The following is a 21,551-nucleotide window of genomic DNA, read 5'->3' on the forward strand; positions in this document are numbered from 1 at the left end:
TGGAAGAAGAACAAGAGCTGGCCAGACTTGAGCGTCGGAAAAAAATCCTTGAGCTAAGGAAAGAATTGGACCAGATGGAAGCGCCCACAACATCTTCGGTTGCACCATGGCGTGCAGTGGACTTCTCAGACATCGAAAATGCTGTTCCTGCATTCAACGGTGACGATCCATACAGCATCACTAAATGGATAGTTGACTACGAAGATGTGACCGACTCGCTGGGATGCGATGACCGATGCAAGTACTTGTCTGCACGCCGTCTCATGCAGGGAACTGCGAAAATGCTGTTACGCACGGTCTACGTTGACAACTGGGATTCTTTGAAGCAAATACTTATCAAAGAATTCGACCATAAGATGAGCAGACAGCAGGTCTATCGTCAACTGAGTGAGAGAGTACGTCGTCAGGGCGAGCCACTTCTTCGATATGTCATATGTATGCAAGAACTTGGGTCACATGCTGAAATCGATGAGGCAGAGTTGATCGAATTCATTATCGATGGTTTGAGGGATTCACCAGCAAATGTCTCTATTCTTTTTGCCGCCAAAACTATAGTAGAGCTCAAAAACCTCTTGCCACGATACGAAAAAAGAAGAGTTCCGAGGACTATGGTTGCTAGGGCAACAACTTCTGGAGGAAATATGGTTCCCTCAACTTCAGCATCAAACAACGAGCAGTCCAAGAGATGTTTTAATTGCTCAAAGTATGGGCACATCGCAGCAAAATGTCCAAAGGAGCAACGACCAGCTGGATCCTGTTTCAAATGTGCTGACGAGGGGCACACTTACAAAAACTGCCCTTATATTGTGAAGACCAGAGTTGGAGCCGTGAACCGGGATGCCCTACATGATGACACCAAGGAGCTGACTCAGAGTTTGGATGCTGTTCAGATGGTGAGTGTCGCCTTTATGACAAATAAGAATAAGTGCACAAAATTTATCGATTGTTGTTCTCTTTTGGATACCGGTAGTCCGATTAGTTTCATACGAAAGTCTGTTCTGCCTGAAGAAATTAACGTTCAAGAATCATTAACGTATTCAAGATTTAAAGGATTAGGAAACATTAAACTCTTTACGTACGGTACGATTAATTGTTATATTAATATAAAAGATAATTTAAATCTTGTTTCCCTTATGGTTATTCCAGATGAAGTAACTCCTATACCTTTACTTATTGGTCGTGATCTCCTTGAAATCTTTAATATAAAACTTAACATGAACTGTAATAAAGTTAATATAACTTCTGAGCAGTGTCAAAATGAAATTTGTTCGAATAAAGTTTTTCTTTCTAACCAATTGTATATGTGCACTTATTCTGATGAAAAAACCGAACCTTCAGAGTGTAGTCATTATAAGAACAACATAAATGATGTTTTTGGGAGCAGCGTATTAGCCGGTGAATTAAAGATACAACCTAAAGAACTTAGTGATTGCTTCAAAGACAAGTTGAATACATTTGATCATGATCGGATTAAGCTTAAAGACGATCTTGATGTGAAGAGAGAATACAATAATGTTGAGGTAGATAGTGATTTATTTGGCTGCCATGCTTTTGAGATTATATGGGATAGAAAAGATTATATAGATATTGATTCAAATCTTAGTTTAGACATTTCAAAAACTATTAAAAATATAGTATCTCAAAATTATTTGAATTTTGATAAAACTATGGTTTCACCAAAGAATTTTGAGATGCACATTAGACTTACATCTGATATTCCTGTTTGTTTTGCTCCGCGAAGGCTATCAGTCTCAGAAAAAGGTACTGTGAGTGAAATAATAAAAGACCTATTGGAAAAACGAATTATTCAGCCAAGTAGTTCTCCGTATGCTGCACCAATAGTTTTAGTTAAGAAAAAATCTGGTGAAACCAGAATGTGTATAGACTATCGAGCATTGAACAAACGTACAGTAAGAGATCCTCATCCAATACCATTGATAGACGATTGCATTGAATACCTGGAGGGGAAGAAGGTTATGACCTTATTAGACCTTAAGAGTGGGTTTTACCAGGTAAAGGTAGCAGCAGATTCAACACAATTAACATCTTTCGTAACCCCGAACGGTCAATGGGAATTTCTTAAAATGCCTTTCGGCCTTAAGAATGCGCCCAGTGTTTTTCAGAGATTCATAATTCAAATTTTTCGTGAATTTATAGACAGAGGAGATATAGTTGTCTACCTAGATGATATATTAATTGCTAGTAAAACTATTACTGAACATTTTGAGATACTTACTAAAATTTTATGTTGTGTAGCGAAGAATGGGTTGGAGCTCAACTTGTCAAAATGTCGCTTTGCATATTCGAAACTTGATTACTTAGGGTTTAAAGTAACGGAACATGGCATCCAACCTAGTGATTCCCATATTCGAGCGATTGCTCAATATCCTGTGCCTAAAGACAGAAAGAAATTGCATTCATTTTTAGGACTTTGTTCATACTTTCGCAGGTTTGTCGAATCCTTTTCAAGAATAGCAAGACCTCTTTATAATTTATTAAAAGCTGAAACTCCTTTTAGATTTACTTCCGAATGCGAAGATGTTTTTCAGACTTTAAAGGAACGGTTAACATCTCCACCTGTATTGGCAATCTATAGTCCAAGGAAAGAAACAGAACTGCATTGCGATGCAAGTTCATTAGGGTATGGTGCAGTTCTACTCCAACGACAAGAAGATGATAAATTACATCCGGTAGCATTCTTCTCTAAAAGCACCACTGATCAAGAGGCCAAATACCATAGTTTTGAATTGGAAACTTTAGCCATAATTTCAGCTTTACGTCGGTTCCGTGTTTATTTGCAAGGTATTCCTTTTACAATCGTAACTGATTGCAGTTCTTTAACAATGACACTGAACAAAAAGAATGTTAATCATAGAATTGCTCGATGGGCCTTAGAGCTGGAGGATTATGATTATAAGGTCAAACATCGTAGTGGTGCCAATATGAATCATGTTGATGCCTTAAGCAGATGTAATGTTATATCCGTTATTGACTCTGAGGATGTTGATTTCCAACTCAGAGCAGCCCAAAATCGAGATGTAAAGATTTTGGAAATGAAAAACAAACTATATTTAAAAGATAATAATTCGTTTTTAGTTCAGGATGGTATTGTCTTCAAAAAAAATAAAAATGGTAAACTTCGATTCTATGTCCCATCTGAAATGGAAACTAATGTTATAAGAATGATCCATGAGAAAATTGGGCATTTAGGTGTAACAAAAAGCTCTGATCAAATTGGCCGTCACTATTGGTTTCCGAATGTTCAGGAAAAAGTTGAAAAATACATTAAAAATTGTATCCGTTGCATAATGCACTCAGCACCAGTTCGATCTAATATACGCAATTTGTTCAATATTCCTAAGGAGCCCATTCCATTCCATACAATACACTTGGATCATCTTGGTCCTCTCCCTTCAATAAAGTCAAAGAGAAAACATATATTAGTGGTAATAGATGCATTTACAAAGTTCACTAAATTATACCCAGTTGTATCTACAAGCTCAAAAGAAGTATGTGCAGCACTAAGAAAATATTTTGAGTATTACAGTAGGCCATCAAGAGTAATTACTGATAGGGGAACCTGCTTTACATCACTAGAGTTTAGTTCATTTGTTATAGACCAGAATATAGATCATGTTAAGGTGGCAGTTCATTCGCCACAGGCCAATGGTCAAGTAGAGCGAGTCAATAGGGTATTAACTGGCATGCTTGCTAAGCTTTCGGAACCAATCGAGCACTCAGATTGGGTTGTTACTTTAACACAAATAGAATTCGGACTAAATAACACTATACATCGCGCTATTCAAAATACACCAAGTCAATTGTTATTTGGTATTAACCAAAGGGGAGTAGTAATCGACAAATTAACAGAATTTCTTGATGATAAACAATTAAGTCAACTGGAAAGAAATCTTGAATTGTCAAGAGAAAAGGCTTCAGAAGCAATCACTAAGATTCAGGAATATAATATTAAATATTTTAATGAGCATAATAACCCGGCACGTATATACGATGAGGGTGATTATGTAGTAATAAAAAATGTAGATACAACAACCGGTGTAAATAAGAAATTGGTTCCAAAGTTCAGAGGCCCATACGTTGTTTACAAAATTCTACCTAATGATAGATACGTAATACGCGATATCGAAGGTTGTCAAATCACACAGCTGCCATATGATGGCATTGTCGAGTCTCGAAATATTCGACTTTGGAAGAATCGAGACTCTGAAGGTTCGGTTGATTAAGGGCGACACCTACCATCTCATGATTATAACTTAAGACTTGTTTGTTTAATTTAATCGTGGGCGATCAAATTGTCAGATTGGCCGAGTTGTAGTATAAAATTAAGGCAACTATCATTAATAATGTGTAATTCCCCTTATGTTTAGGTTTCAGAGTTTCGTAGCTAGATGTCGCACGCTGAGCGCGAAACTCTGAAACCTGAGACATAGAAGCGAGACAAAAGGTTGTTTGGCTCGCTCTCATAAAAATTTGTATTCTAACGTCTATTCTATTCAACGGACGCGCCCAAGCCAGTCGAATTAGATTTGTAGTCTTTAAATAAGAGTTATATTTTAATAAAGAAATTATATACCACAATTTCTTGTTTTTAATAGCTATACATTTAAAAAATTCCTTGCAACACAAGTATTTAAAAACGTATTGTTCTAAGCTTTGCGAAAGAAACATGGGACAAAAAATGGCAAAAATAAAAAAGATCATTTCGAATGACACTTATTTTTGTAAGCTCCATCGATGGTCCTTATGAATGGCAAGACTTCAACTGTTCTTGAAACGCAAACGATTCTATGTGACCAATCTTATTTCCACGCGTTCAGTTGCCAGAGTACTTAAAGACCTTAACATTCACAAATCCGCTGGCCTGGATAGGCCAGCTATTGTTCTATTGTGCATAAGCTTTTCCATCTATCATATTCTACAGATCTCTTTTCGAGTGGATGGAAAACAGCATTTGTCCAATCTTTCCCTAAAAAAGGCGAATCCTCCGTATCATCGTCTAATTGCACTGAGTTCCCTTCTTTCCAAGCTCATGGAAACTCTGATCAATTTCAGCTTCTTAATAATGACCGGCAGTATGGCTTTCTCACCGATAAGTGAAACAACTCCTTACATCGTTTTGGAGAAGGTAAGATAACTTGAAATTTGAAAAGCATTTGATAGAGTTTGGTATCAAGCACTCTTATCGAAAATGTGTGCATTTGGAATTGATAAATCTCTTCATTGTTGGGTTAGAAATTACGGGTTGAAATCTGATATCCTCACAATAAACGCTTATGTGCCCCACAGCTCCGTTTCGTCTTCGACATTCTTCCTTATATGTACACATTTCATATATGATATTTTATCTTAAACGAGTTTATTGACCAATTTGTGCAACAATTGTGATTAGTGAAAGTATAGTTTTCCGTCGGCTTTTTTGGTCAATGTAATTATCGCAATGAAACAATTAAGTTACATTAAATTTTTGGCAGGGGTTGCTGCCGGACTTATGATTCGAGATGCGTTGTCAGGTTGCACGGTTCATTTGATTTACCATTGCAGTTAAATTTGTAGATAACATCTGTTTGTTCGTCCTTATCAGGTTTGGTCTTCAGTTAAGTAAAACAATGGTCAAGTGTTTTGTTCGTTTTGAAAGCTAGGCGAACTTCTGTCAATTTTTTGCAAATGGATTTTTTGAAGTTTTCGGATAGAGTTGGGACGTAAGCCATGATTGTGTGGTGCGTTCTACTAACGGGTTCATCAATATTTTCTCGTGGAATTTGTATTTTGTAGTTTAAAAGCAGACTTCGAATTATGGTAGAAGGATAACCATTATCACTTAGGATTTTGATGACTTTTTTCTCGTTGGCGACGTGGAATCGCTTATTTTAAAAATTGTATTCTAGAGATTGGACGCAGTATTGATGATAAAATGCCTTTCTTGGATTGATCGGAAATAAACTAGTCTTCCAGATGCTGTTGGTCGAAAAAACTTCATTTTCAATTGTGAATTGAATTTTTGGGTGGAATCCGTTTAGAATTTTTAGTACTTTGTCTATGTGCTCCCCTGAAGAAGGCAGCAAACCCTAGCGAAACGTTGGGAAGGTTAAAGTAACTCAATTGTTTATTTGCGAAAATTACAGTGACCAAAAAAGCTGACAGAAAACTATACTTCCGCTAATGACAATTTTATCTTAAACTTCTAACATACTTAATTGTTTCGCTGATCTTAACATTATTGTCCAACGGAGGATCAAAAACCGTGTAAAATATAATGCTTTGAAAACTCAATGCTGTCTACTGCCGTAAAAGCCTAACTATCCCTCAATGTGGTACTTACATCGAGCTCTTAAAATAATAGGCGATCGTTCTATTACTGAGACACTTGCTACTTTTAAACGCCGGTTCAAGAGCTCATGCCTATATTTGTTTTATCGATATTTTCACAAACAAAGTTTTAGTGATAAAGCCAGTTGTGTCCCCCCCTAACAACCTAATACCCGTACTTCTAGGAATACTCCTCAGTTTATTATTGGGCCCAATTTCGGACGCACTACACGAATGTAGAATGCTTTACCAGGCTTTCAAGGGAATGGAGACAAATACAAATTAATGTACAATAGAACCGATTTATATAGTGATGACCACATTTGACGATCAGAAACATGGCTATCCTTTAGAACCTTAAAGCTATACGATGAGTTGCAATTGAATGAGGATAGTTGTTGATCTTAATATTCTTCATATTGTTCGTGTTTCATTTGTTCGTGTTTTATTTTACTTGTATTTACATTAAAATAATGCAAAACGGGTTAAGAAGATTTCCAAGGACGGACAACATAAAAAAGAAGTGAACTTCAAACGTAAGTTATCAATATTTTTTTAACCGTCAAATTATTGTTTTGGGATGAATCTGGTCTTAAAATATTACGAAATTCGACTCAAAATATGTTTAGGTCATCAAAAATGTAATGTTAGGGCATTGAATAATTTTTAAACCTTGAATAAAGAAATAAAAGACTAAGCGTTTGAATTTTACAAGAAAAATAAGTTGCGCATACGCCACCACTCATTCTTCATTGACCATAGAAACTTAAATCAGGCTTTTTGATGAATACTTTAACTACTTTACAGATGCAAGTAGGGCCTTATGAACAAAAAATAAAACATCTTTAAATATTTTTTTTAAGTTAAATATTTATATTCAATGCGAATATAACCAAAATATAAGTGAACAAATATTTTCTTTTTTAATAATGAGAATATAACAACTTTATAAATTCTAATAATAATAAACTAAAATTCTACACATGCGGGTTCCACACACACATGGATTTTTTTTTCAATATAATTTCCTGTGCGCTGGTTTTTGTTTTGGTATTGCAATTTCTTATTCATCTAAACAAATTGTCCTCATAATAGCCTCAGCAACCGAATAAGGATCACAATTAGAGCTTGGACGTCTGTCCTCAAAGTAACCCTTTCCATCATCGCTTACACCACGTGGAATACGAATTGAACAACCACGATTTGCAACGCCAGCGCTGAAGTCATTGATTGAACTAGTTTCATGCATACCGGTCAAACGACGTTCGTTGTCCTTACCCTGGTTTGGATCGTAGGCACGAATGTGACGATCATGGCATTTGGCGAGCTTTTGAACAGCCTTTTCAATTTCCCTGTAAAAATTTAATTCTTTTAGCAAAAGATCCTAGAAGTTAATTTAATGAATGTTCTTACTTGATTCCGCCATCTTCACGCATCTTTTGTGTGGAGACGTTTGTATGAGCACCAGCACCATTCCAGTCACCTGGCATTGGCTTAGGGTCCAAAGTGGCAATGATCTAAAGTTAAAATAAATATTTGCGTTTTTAGTCTAGTTTTCTATCAAAAGTGGTTTTAAATAAACTTACGCCAAATTCTTCAGCAATCCTGTGAAGCAAGAATCTTGACATCCACAATTCATCACCAATTGAAATACCCAAGCACGGTCCTACTTGGTATTCCCACTATGAAAAAGAGAAGACAAAACAAATTGTTATTAAATACTGGTCTAAGGATTCCACGAGCAATTAATGTTTTACCTGAGCTGGCATGACTTCAGCATTGGTTCCGGAAACCTTAATTCCTGCATATAAGCAAGCCTTATAATGAGCCGTAACAACGTCGCGGCCATAAACCTTTAAAGAAAAAATGAAAGAAAAAGTTATTTTTAAGTAAGGCTTCCATTAACTAATATGAAAAAAAGTCTATAAATAAATTCGTGTATACAAAAACTAGTTGAAAATTAAATCAAATGTGTAGTATGTATTCCTAAAAAAGGTTTAATATTCTTTTTTGGAGAAAGAATGCATCAGTGTCAAAATCCGATTGAATAAATAGCATACAAGATTTTTAAATTGTTTTTAGAAGAAAAGACAAAACTCACCTTATCGGCTCCAACACCACAATAGTATGGGCCCTGAGGTCCAGGGAAACCATTCTTTGGCCAACCCAATGGATGCTTATTAAAATCAAGGAATGTATATTCTTGTTCAATGCCAAACCATGGCTGTTCGGCTTCACACTTGTTCATAACTTCTAAACAAGTCTTGCGATGATTTGTATCGGTGGGTGTGCCATCAAACTTATATGTATCGCACATAACCAAAATGTTATTGCCACGGCGGAATGGATCCTTATAAATTGCTACGGGATGTAAATAAGTGTCTGAATTTGAACCCTGAGCTTGACCAGTTGAACTTCCATCGTAATTCCAAATTGGCAAATCTGTAAGAAAAAGCAACAAATAAGTGAGTTTTTTTTTGTGTTAACATTGTATAGCTTTTATGTTTTGACAGTGATGTATTTAAATGATCCTTTTGAAAATTTAAACATGAAACTTATGGCCTTAAGCAATTTATTTTTAGTGTTAATCAATCTTCATTATAAAGTGAATAATAACTTAAATTTGAAATGAGCTTGACAGTAATAGTTAAGCACTCTTTGGCTTTAGGCTAAACTTGTGGCATCGTCCCCCGCGGAAATTTGTTTGTTGTTGTTTGGCCTAACAACGAAACACTTAATGCCTATGTTAATGTGAAATCGTTTAAGAAAGATAGGTACTTAAGAAGAGAAGATATCACCTCTATTTGTTAGGTTTCCATTAATTTCTTTCAATTCGTTATAAATACTTAAACTTTTTAACATCTAATTTTAATCTAAACTATTTTAATAAAATGTTCCGAACTTTAAGTATTTAAAATTTTCATTTGGTAAAATTAATATAAAATATAATCTACTCGTAGACCGACTACAACTATAAGCAAAACGAATTAAAACTAATTGTGATTGTTCCATTTATTATTTAATAGTAAATAAATTATGTGGAACAACAGTTCGTTGAGAACTAGGGCCTAGTGACTTACAACTTTCTACCATTCCTGCGTGCGAGTAAGTTTTGAGGGAACCTTTTCGGAATCGCTTCAATTTCTATTAGGATGTATAGAAAAATAAGTTGCCCACACTATAAATGCATATTCAAGAATTGGTCTCAAAAACGAACCAAAAAGTAGTTTGACAACACAATATCATTCAAATCTCTTAATGGAGCCAGAATTCTATTGGCTTTTTTAACAACTAAACTAATTTTCTCAGTATTTGTAAGTTTCTAGTCTAAAAAATCAATAACTGTTACTCTAATTAGAGAAAAAGAATCAAACATGTAACTTAAAATAATTTGAACTTTCTTGGGTGTAGATTTACATTCAACATTTAAAACATGAATATTTGTATTGCACAATTCCTTGAAAAAATATTGAGTCATCTTACAAAAGTAGTCATTCGGATGTCGCCAAGTTCTTATCCAAACTAAGTCATTTATAAATAAAATTGCTCCTAAATGGCTGCCTTGGAAAGAATTGTGCAAAACTCAACCGTCAACACTAGAGGCACAATCTTCCAAAGGTCCATCCATTTACTCGGATACGCATATGATATTGACATAATTGGAAGATCAAAGCGTGATGTCAGTGGAGCGTTTTAGAGCATTGCGACGGAAGCGAAGAAGATGGGCTTAGTGGTCAATGAGGGAAAGACCAATTATATGCTGTCATCAAAAAAGGACACTGAACAACGAAGTCTTGGACAAAACGTCACTATGGACAGCTATAACTTTGAGGTAGTTAAGGACATGGTCTACTTAGGCACCGCTATTAATACAGAAAACGACACGAGCGCTGAAATCAAACGAAGAATAACTCTTGCAAATCGCTGATTCTTTGAACTTAGAAGGCAATTGAGTAGTAAAGTCCTCTCTCGAGCATCTAAAATAACCATCTTTAAGACACTCATCATCCCGGTTCTCATTTATGGCGCTGAGGCCTCGACCCTGTCAAAGAAAGATGAGAGCGTCTTGGGATGCTTCGAGAGAAAAATTTGTCGGGTGATTTGGCTAGGTCATGTAGAGCGAATGGATATCAACGCTCCAGCCCGGAAGGTCTGTGAATCCAATCCCGAGGGACGGCGCAGTAGAGGAAGACCGCGACTCATGTGGAGCACGTAGGTGGGTGAAGACCTAAACCAACTTGGCGTGCGAAATAAGGGACAATTAGCTAGGGACTGACCTGGCTGGAGACGCATGTTGGTTGAGGCCCAGGTCCGCCCCGGGCTGTCGCCACCTTAAGTAAGTAAGTAAGTAATGACTGCCCTGGAGAACATTCACAATAAATCGATTCGAACATTCATTACAAAAGCTACATACACTATATTGTCAATTTTCCAAGTATGATGAAACAAAACACCAAATAAAAATGACATGAAATTTAACAAATGAGTAACAGTAGAACATTTCTTGATAAAAACGATTTTTTTTTTTTTTTTTTTTTTTTTTTATAATTAGCAAACACTAAAAGGGTTTTTTATACCTTTAATATGCCAAAGACACAGTGTGAGCATTAGGAAAAGAGGGAAGGGTTGGATAGGAGGTGTCGGTGTACATTGGTTTTAAATTTCTGAACATTGCAATGAAAGGGAAAGATAGAGCGTGGCAAGGCGTTCCACATTCGCGTAGTACGGCTAAAAAAAGAATCTCTGTACTTCATAGTACGTCCGAAGTTGGGCTCAAGGGTAAACTGATGGGCATTCCTAGAAGCGCGGGTATTACGGTTGAATTGTTTAAGGGGAGGAATGCAACTGGCTATTTCACTAGAGCATAGTCCGTTAAAATAACGGTAAAAAAGGGTCAGACAAGAGACCTTACGACGATGTTCAAGAGAAGTAAATGAACTTATGATGATATTATCATCTATCAATTTAAATGCTCTTTTTTGAATACTGTCCAAGAGGCTTAAATAAGTTACTGGAGCACCAGCCCAGAGATGAGAGTTATATTCAAGTTTCGGACGTATATAGGTTTTATAGATTGTAGCCAGATCAGACGGAGAAAAAAATTTCTTGCAGCGTCTCAAAAAACCTAGACATCTTGCGGCATTTTTGGCAACATCGCGTATGTGATCGTTCCACAAAAGGTGGTTGCTGATGCACATTCCGAGGATGTCAAGATTTTCTGTTTCGTTGATGCAAGTGCCACTCATAGATAGTGGCAAAGACGGTTTATCTCGCTTTAACGATGCTGGATATTACAAATTATTGAACTCCAATGAAAGAATATTTCATGCGATTGACTTAAAGAGAAAGCTTTGACATTTCTTGTTTACTGGATTTAAAAATGACCTTTTCCAGATGTGTAATTGGAAAAGCGATATTTTTACAGACCTATTAAAGACATAAGGCATTTTATCAAAATAGAGGATGTCGAGCCATGGGTCCGATTTGTCAAGTTGAAAATTTTTACATTTCTCGACATTTGAAGGTTGTTAGAGTCGAAATAAAAGATTTTTAGAAAGATTCCTGTGCGTGCGTGTGTACGTACGTTCGCGAAGTTTTTTCGTCATCCATAGCAGTTCAAAAAAAGTGAAGATTTTGGTTAACCGTTAATATCTCACGACCAAAAACGCTAATTTTTATATAATATATAGTTACGTGATACCAAACAAGTATATTTTTTGAAAACGTCTAATTAATGGGTTTTTTTATGAATAAAAAAACTTAACAAAAATTTGTCAAATGATTTTATCTCCAAAACAATCTTGTGGAACGAAGAATAACGTTTTTAACATCTGTCAAAATTATGAGAAAAATCGATTTAACAGTTTTTGTTATAAAAAATAAAAATCTAAGAAAACATTACTCAAAGTTGGTAAAAATTTAATTTCGACTCAAATATTTTTTCAAAAATTTGAGATTATGACTTCCAACTTATTTTATCTTATAAAAAATATTGTTTTTAACATTCTGTAAAATGTTGATAATAATCAAATTGACTGTTTTTTTTTTACAATAAATAAAAACCTAAAACAAAAATAATAAAAGTTAGTAAAAAATGATTTTGGACCCAAATAACGCTTTGAGACATTGGATTAAAACTAATTTTATTTGTTTACAAATATTGTTGTCAAAATTGAGTAACATTTTGAGAAAAATCGAATTGACAGTTTTTTTACAAGAAACTAAAAACTTAAAAAATAATTAACAAAAATACGTAACAATTTACTTTCGACTCAAATATCATATCAAAACTTTGAATTGGCTTAAATCTAATTTTATCTTATGAGAAGTATTGGTTTGAACATTCCATATATTTTTTTTTGCAAAATCTAATTAAAAGTTTTTTTTTTTAACAAAACAAAACTTAAAAAAAGCATTTCTAAAAATTCCTAAAATATAAAAAATAATGGTTTGAAACTTCAGTGAATTTTTGATAAAAATCCGACAGTCATTTGGTAAAAATGATGTTCGGTTCTCGATATCACGTGAAAGAAGGTATTGACTTCAAATTAATTTCATTCATCTAATTTTTATTTGTTTATATAAAGGGTGATTTTTTTGAGGTTAGGATTTTCATGCATTAGTATTTGACACATCACGCGGGATTTCAGACATGGTGTCAAAGAGAAAGATGCTCAGTATGCTATGACATTTCATCATGAATAGACTTACTAACGAGCAACGCTTGCAAATCATTGAATTTTATTACCAAAATCAGTGTTCGGTTCGAAATGTGTTTCGCGCTTTACGTCCGATTTATGGTCTACATAATCGACCAAGTGAGCAAACAATTAATGCGATTGTGACCAAGTTTCGCACTCAGTTTACTTTATTGGACATTAAACCAACCACACGATGCGTACAGTGCGTACAGAAGAGAATATTGCGTCTGTTTCTGAGAGTGTTGCTGAAGACCGTGAAAAGTCGATTCGTCGCCGTTCGCAGCAATTGGGTTTGTGTTATTCGACCACATGGAAGATTTTACGCTAAGATCTTGGTGTAAAACAGTATAAAATACAGCTCGTGCAAGAACTGAAGCCGAACGATCTGCCACAACGTCGAATTTTCAGTGAATGGGCCCTAGAAAAGTTGGCAGAAAATCCGCTTTTTTATCGACAAATTTTGTTCAGCGACGAGGCTCATTTCTGGTTGAATGGCTACGTAAATAAGCAAAATTGCCGCATTTGGAGTGAAGAGCAACCAGAAGCCGTCCAAGAACTGCCCATGCATCCCGAAAAATGCACTGTTTGGTGTGGTTTGTACGCTGGTGGAATCATTGGACCGTATTTTTTCAAAGATGCTGTTGGACGCAACGTTACGGTGAATGGCGATCGCTATCGTTCAATGCTAACAAACTTTTTGTTGCCAAAAATGGAAGAACTGAACTTGGTTGACATGTGGTTTCAACAAGATGGCGCTACATGCCACACAGCTCGCGATTCTATGGCCATTTTGAGGGAAAACTTCGGAGAACAATTCATCTCAAGGAATGGACCGGTAAGTTGGCCACCAAGATCATGCGATTTGACGCCTTTAGACTATTTTTTGTGGGGCTACGTCAAGTCTAAAGTCTACACAAATAAGCTAGCAACTATTCCAGCTTTGGAAGACAACATTTCCGAAGAAATTCGGGCTATTCCGGCCGAAATGCTCGAAAAAGTTACCCAAAATTGGACTTTCCAAATGGACCACCTAAGACGCAGCCGCGGTCAACATTTAAATGAAATTATCTTCAAAAAGTAAATGCCATGGACTAATCTAACGTTTCAAATAAAGAATCGATGAGATTTTGCAAATTTTATGCGTTTTTTTTTTAAAGTTCTCAAGCTCTTAAAAAATCACCGTTTACAAACTAAAAACTTTTAAGAAATGCTACTAAAATTGGTTAACGACTAAAAAATTTCGTTAATAAAAACACGTTTTGAAATAAAACTTTTTCATCACATGCAAAATATTGTTATTAATTTAAATTTTTTTTAGAATATTTCAATTGACAACTTTTTTAACATAACACAAAAACCTACAAATCTTTTAAGCAAGACAAATTTACAGAAGAGATGGGAAGTTATCAGTGTGGGTCGTATCCCAGTCTCTTTTTTCAATGTACATTGTGCAAAAGTGTGCCCACTTATTTTTAAAACCGATATCATTCAAATGTTGAAAATTTAAAAGTAAAGAAGAAGTGTCTACTGTATTTGTTTAATTTAACACTTCCTTGAAATAACTTGACAACATGCTAACAATAGCTTTTGGTTCATGACTAAAGGATAACAAAGAGTAAATGGCACCCAACAGATTTATAGAAATTATCTAAATTAAACTTAATATCCGTTTCAATTCTATGAATATACTGTTCATATAAAGGGTTTGAATATTCATTAAATAATATTTTACCCGAGCTTTGTTTTTTTTATTTGTTGACATGAGAATCGAGCCATGTCGAGTTTAAACCTGATTTTTTAAATTAAATCATTTAACGTTCAAACTACCAATCCCCAAAGGAACTTGGAGATCTCCAGATCAATCTACCGTCAACTAGATTGACCATATTGCGTTAGACGCCAGGCACACTTCCACCATTATGGATGTCCGAACTTTCCGAGGAGCTAACTCCGAGCTCCTTGAAGCAGCTGGAGATAAGTTGGTTAGGAGCATGAACCATCTTATCTGTAAGATATGGTCGCAAGAAAGCATATCCGATGAATGGAACCACAGTATTGTTTGCCCCATCCTAAAAAAAAGGAGACACTCTAAACTGCGCTAGCTAAAGAGGAATCAGTCTACTTAACATCGAATACAAAATTTTCTCTGCCGTAACATGTGAACGCCCATCGTCAACAACCTGATAGGTCCTTATCAGTGTGGTTTTAGACCAGGAAAGTCCACAGTCGATGAAATATTCTTATTACGGCAGATCCTGGAAAAACCCAAGAACACCAAATCGACACCCACCATCTTTTCATCGATTACATTTCTGCATATGACAGCATCTACAGGGACACTTATAACATCTATAGAGCCATGTCTAGTTTTGGCATCCCTGCCAAACTCGTCCGCTTGTGCAGGATGACCATGGAGAAATCAGGCTTCTCCATAAAGGTTGGGAACAACGTAACAGAACCTTTCGGTGTCAAAAAAGGTTTTTGACAGGGTGATGCGTTGTTGTGCGATATTTTTAACATCGTACTTGAAAGAATATTGCAGAGCTCACACCGTCGACACTAGAGGCACTATTTTTCAAAAGTCTGTCCAATTACTAGCATACGCTGATGACATTGACATAATCGGAAGAGCTCAGCGTCATGTTAATGGGGCTTTGGTGAGTATTGAGGCAGTCAATTTTTATCAAGAATTGGAGAGCATTGTACGTTCGAACGTTCGACTACTTGAAGAATTTTTCTTTTTAAGTTTTAAGATTGAGTTAACATAAGCAGTGTCAAAAATAAACCCAACGTTTATGTGCTGGCATTGGCTCAAAAAGCGGCCATCTCAAGTCACTTTTGTCGAACTTTAAAATAATGAATTTGTTCTCTTGAATTTCTTTGCTAAAACAGCTGAATTCAAACAAAAATTAAAGTTTAACTTTGTTCCCTTGTCAACTTTTCAAGATAAAAATTGGCGTTAAGCTAAAATTTGAGGAAAACGACAATTTAGTTTAAAACATCTTCAACTCATTTATTCACCTCTCAGTTGTTTGCGCGTGTTATTTATAACGAGTTAAAATATTATCTAATAAAAATAACGTAGGCGGCACGCGATTAAACATCTTCTATCGCTAAGATGTTATATATATGTACATACACGTATAGATACATATATTTAATGTATTGTATTTATATTTGTTAATATCAGTACACATCACGCCTATAATGAATGAAACTTTGTCATTTAATTATCATTTGTTGAACTTTGCGATGACGACAAAGACTTGTGCGGTTCTCGTCTCGAGATAATATAATTTTTTTGTATTTATTTATTAATAGAAATAAATTTTGAACTTAAAGATATGGATTTTATTGTTTTCAAACAAAAACCTTTTGTATGTTTTTTGTTAGTTTGTTCTCGTGCATTTACACGGAGTCAATGACCCTTGGAATGAGTTTTTCACCTTGAAAATACGCAAAGACCTAGAAACATAATTATTGGCACTTAGCCATTATTGTTTTTTTTTTTTTTTGCAAACTATTTGGTACAGTAGAAGTCATAAATTGGCTTTCTAAGTAAATAGACTAATAAAGGTAAACATAGATAAAGTGATATTTTAAAAATATAGAGCTTATCTATGAAAGATTGATTTTAGAAAGATAAGCTAGAATTTATATGATTTAAACTTCCTGTTGAATAGTAACAGTAAATTAATTCAAATTAATGAAGGTACAAAAATAAACATATATATTTATTGATGTATCTAAAGTGCATACAAAATCTGCAAAAAGTTGTTTTGTCCCTTCTTCGAACACCCCATTGGGAAAGACGAATTGATTAATTCTTTAAATTTGGAAATTAAATTTTTAAAACTTTATTTTTAAAAAGATTGGGCCATTTTTGAATCAATACTAATAACAGTTTTAGCTGCTAGTTTTGTAGCACAACTTATTGTCACCACTGTTTATAAATAATATGGAACTGTAAAGTCAATAGCTATTGTTGTAATATTAGCTTTCATTTAAACTACTTGAATTACCGAATGTACAGTCTCTTTTGAATTACTAAACATTAAACGATATTTCTTATTTATCTGACTGCCTGTTTTATTATCTGCCTAAATTCTAAAAGGTTTTAAACTATTAAATGTTTTGGTAAACCTTAAGATTATACGGAAGATCGACGATGGTCATTTTAAGTCGATAAAATTGTGTGATAATTTCCTAGTTTTCAATTTCTTTTCAAAAATAACGGTTTATTAACTTCCCATAGGAAATTATTGTAATGGGTCCGATTTGTCAAATTAAAAATTTTGACATTTTTCGACGTTTCAAGGTCCCTAGAGTCGAAATAAAAGATTTTTAGAAAGATGTCTGTGCGTGCGTGTGTACGTTCGCGACGTTTTTTTCGTCCTCCATAGCTCAAGAACCAGAAGAGATATCGACTTCAAATAAATTTTGTTATACAGATAATAAGGTAGAAAGATGCAGAAAGGGCTCTCAACAAAATTGCGTGGGTGGATTTTTTTACCATAGCAGTTTGAAAAAAAGGTGAAAATTTTGGTTAACCTCAAATATCTTACGAACCAAAAACGCTAGAGACTTGAATTAAATTTTATATAATATAATGTAACGTGATACCAAACAGGTTTATTTTTTGAAACAAATCAATATAACGGATTTTTTTATAAATCAATAAAACTGAAAAAAAAATTGTCACCTCTAAAATTTTACGACTGAAATATGATTTCATCTCCAAAACAATTTTGTGAAACGAAGAATAAAGTTTTTGACATCTGATAAGATTTTGAGAAAAATCGAATTGACAGTTTTTTTTTTATAAAAAATAAAAATCTAAAAAAAAAATTACTCAAAGTTCGTAAAAATTGATTTTCGACTCAAATATCTTTTCAAAACTTTGAGATATTGGCTTTAATTTACTTTTATCTTTCAAGAAATATTGTTGTCAACATTCAGTGAAATTTTGAAAACAATCGAATTGACAGTTTTTTTACAAAAAATTAAAAACAAAAAAAAAATTAACAAAAGTTGGTAAAAAATGATTATCGACTCAAATATCTTTTCAAAAATTTGAGATAATAGCTTCTTCCTAATTTTTACTTATAAAAAATATTGTTTTCAACATTAGGACAAGTTTTGAGAAAAATCGAATTGACAGTTTTTTTTACAAAAAATAAAAACCTAAACAAAAAAGTTAAAAGTTTCTACAAAAAATAAAACTCTAAAAAAAAACAGTACTTAAACTTGGTAAAAATTTACTTTCGGCTCAAATAGCTTTGCAAAAATTAAAAATATTGGCTTCAAACTTATTTTATTTCACAGAAAATATTGTTTTCGATATTCAGTAATTTTTATATAAAAATCCAACAGTCCGTTTTTTCATAAAAAATAAAATCTACAAAAAATAGTACGCAAATTTGGTAAAAATTGATACGAGTACATATAGACAAACTTTTAAGCAAGACAAATCGACAGACGGGATCGGAAGTTATTAGTGTGGGTCGCATCCCAGCCTATTTTTTTAAAGAGATTAACCTATGTTTGAACCAATTCTAATAACACTTTTATCTGCTGGTTTTAACCAATTAAATGTTTTGAAAAATCTAAATATTACACAGAAAATCAACGATGTTCATTTTAAGTCGACAAAATTGTGTGATAATTTCCTAGTTTTCGATTTCTTTTCAAATAATAACAATTTATATGATTTTTGTAATAATTTTTTAAAATAGCTCTTAATTTGTCAAATTCGAGTAGATTCTTGATTTTTCAATTTTGTCTAACGTGGAAAAATTAGGCTTTTATTACACAAAATAAAAAAATAATACTTGAAAACAAGTTTTTTCCAAAAAATATATGGAAGTGCTAACAAGATCTTGATAATTTTACTATAAATAATTTTGTATTCGTTGTTATACAACATGTAGACATAAAAAATGTGTTGAAAATTAACAAAATTGGAGCCAATTTTAGAAATGTTTCCAAAAACCATAAAAACCATTCTAAACTTGAAACAGAGACGATAAAATTACCTCGTAAGTTTTTTTTGGCTTTAAATGACCTAAAGAACCCATGGTTGTCTTCTATGTCAAGGACTGTTTCACACTTTGTGCGTGTACTTAAGTTTTGTGCATGAAATGTTACTTGAACTTATTCTTTTATGGTTTGTTCAAATCGGAAGATCTTACTGTAACTATAATAATTTCTTAGAAAATTAAGTATTTAAATTATGGAAAATTTCCATTATAAGTAAAAGCGATTATATTTTCAAATAGCTTTGTTTGTGTGCAATTTAGAATAATGTTAGGTACAATAGGTTTTGTTTTTTTTTTTCAAAGGGGATGGAATTGATTAAGTGTCCATAAACTATAGGAGGAAGTGCTGTTATAGAATAATAATTGTGTGTTTTCATTTCTGTTTATGATTTCAGGAGATTGTTGTATTAGTCAGGTTTTTGACATTTAGATTTATTGTCCTATTCTTATTTTAAAAGTAGTAAATTAAGAAATGTATTTTTATTATTTTAAACTAAATTGTTTGTCAATTTTTTTGTGAAAACTTTTAATTTTCTTCAAGCAACAAATCAATTTTAATAAACTTTGGAACATTTAAATTGCCCGTCTTGAAATTTTTTGAATACAGCTTAGTTGTGGAAATTGTATTTATATAATATTTAAAAAATTTAACTAACAATTTAATGCCCTAAGCTCGTTTTTTTCTTTGGACAGTAGGTAAATGTTCTATTCACCCCTGTCCCCTAGCAGCACACGTTGTGATTCGTTACCCCAATCTTAAAAAAGTGGAATTAGAGGTCTTAAAAATTTCAAATTAATACAACAAATGAAGTCTAATGGTGGCAGACAAGTTTGAAAAGTAACTACGCTACATAGTTAGCCAAAAAAATGCATGGTGGGCGGCGCTTTGAGCCTTAGTGTATTTGCAATGGGGTAATTCGTTGCCCCAGTGCGGTTATTAACTACCCCGTGTGGCGGCTAAGGGTTAATTAAATTACCTATTCAAACCTAGCTCAAAGCTTGTCGTGCAAAAATAATTTATTTTTGTTTTTACTTTTTTACAATGCCTCAATACAAAATTTAAAACAAATTAAATTTGAATACAATCTTTACTATGATAACTAACTTCATAGTTTTTACAAATGTCAAATAAAAATTAACAATCTATAACAATAGTTCATGTTCCACAGTCAAAAGGTGTAGTAAACAGAAGTGTACACTTGGGCGTATACGCACCTTTTATTAATTTAACTAGCGGTCCGTCCTGGATTCGCACGGGTAAAATAAATAGGTACAGATATTTAAGTTATAAGCATGCTAACCAAAACGACCATGAGTCACTACATTAAAAAAATTGTATGCTTATCTTAAAGCCTCCCTGTACACTACGTTAGCTGTGGTATTTGTAGGTGGCAATAAAACGTATTAATTTTCAGGAGATCCTATTTGAGAAAGTGTTCGAAAAAGTACAATTAAATAAAATAAATTGGGTGGCGCAACAGTCCGTTGTGAACCAGGGCCTAGTGACTTACAACTCTCAACCATTCCTGTGTGCGAGTACTGTTGTAAGGAATGGAAGGGACCTACAATTTTAGGCCGAATCCGAATGGCTAATTTGAAAAAGCACTTTTTCATGACAAGATTTAATCTTGAAGGATTTGTCAATTCCTCGCAAGAGGCAGTACCCCCGCAAATTCGTTTTTTTAAATTAAGGTGGCACAGGAAGGGATTGAACCCAAGACCCCTTGCATGACAGTCCAACGCACTAACCATCATGTCACGGGTACTACAATTGCCATTGGCAAAAGCACGCTTTCTTTAAGTCGATACCAACTATGGAAAAAGATTTTCCCTGTGATTTATTAATTGTTAGGGCAAAGGATATTTTTAAAGGAAACAACAACCTTTTAAAAGATATGGGCAAATCATTTGGTATCATCGGGATCCGCGGAAAATGTGCGAGCTGGCCGGCCGAGGGACCCGTAATAATAGTTGCTACAATCACATTATGTCTTAATTCTTTGATCAATAGTCTTATACCATTACATATATTAGGAGGGCTTAAATTTCTTAAAAGCAAATCATAAATTTTAGTTCATGAGGTGGTAAGCCAGCAGGATTGAGTGTATTTAAAAATTCCTGTGGATGGTGCACTCTATCTTCGATGTTGCACACGGTGTCAACAGATTTGTAGCATTTAAAATCACCTGGGGAGTCATTCCGTAATTTTCGAAACGATAATCGTTAAAACGATTATCATTAACGATACCGTCAATAATTTGCTTCACGTAACTTTATCACTATCGTCTCGTTTAATCGTTCTCAGTATAAGTTTGTTGAGTATATTCCAAACTCAACGAAAGAGAATGCTTGTTTAATAGCTTGAAAATGTTATTAAACTTGGTTTTTCTCTATGAGAAATTTTGAAAATTTGCAAAAAATTTACTGTTAATAAACATGCCACCTATTTTGTGATGTTTATTGTTATTGTCACTTTTTGTGTTTT

General features: G+C 33.9%; 1 protein-coding gene across 1 annotated transcript in view; it reads right to left on the reverse strand.

The window, feature by feature from the left end:
- Nucleotides 1-7,177: 7,177 nt before the first annotated feature.
- LOC129945626 (glutamine synthetase 2 cytoplasmic) overlaps nucleotides 7,178-21,551 on the reverse strand; it is a 33,367-nt gene continuing 18,993 nt past the window's right edge. Inside the window, exons 3-7 of the mRNA XM_056055467.1 lie at nucleotides 8,429-8,769; nucleotides 8,085-8,180; nucleotides 7,914-8,009; nucleotides 7,741-7,844; nucleotides 7,178-7,679 (exon numbers count right to left, since the gene is read on the reverse strand). Of these exons, the coding sequence (XP_055911442.1) occupies nucleotides 7,391-7,679; nucleotides 7,741-7,844; nucleotides 7,914-8,009; nucleotides 8,085-8,180; nucleotides 8,429-8,769 (926 nt within the window). The 3' untranslated portion in view covers nucleotides 7,178-7,390. The remainder of the gene's footprint in view (nucleotides 7,680-7,740; nucleotides 7,845-7,913; nucleotides 8,010-8,084; nucleotides 8,181-8,428; nucleotides 8,770-21,551) is intronic.

The sequence above is a fragment of the Eupeodes corollae genome, chromosome 2, assembly GCF_945859685.1.
Source record: "Eupeodes corollae chromosome 2, idEupCoro1.1, whole genome shotgun sequence".
In the NCBI taxonomy this organism is placed as follows: Eukaryota; Metazoa; Arthropoda; class Insecta; order Diptera; family Syrphidae; genus Eupeodes; species Eupeodes corollae.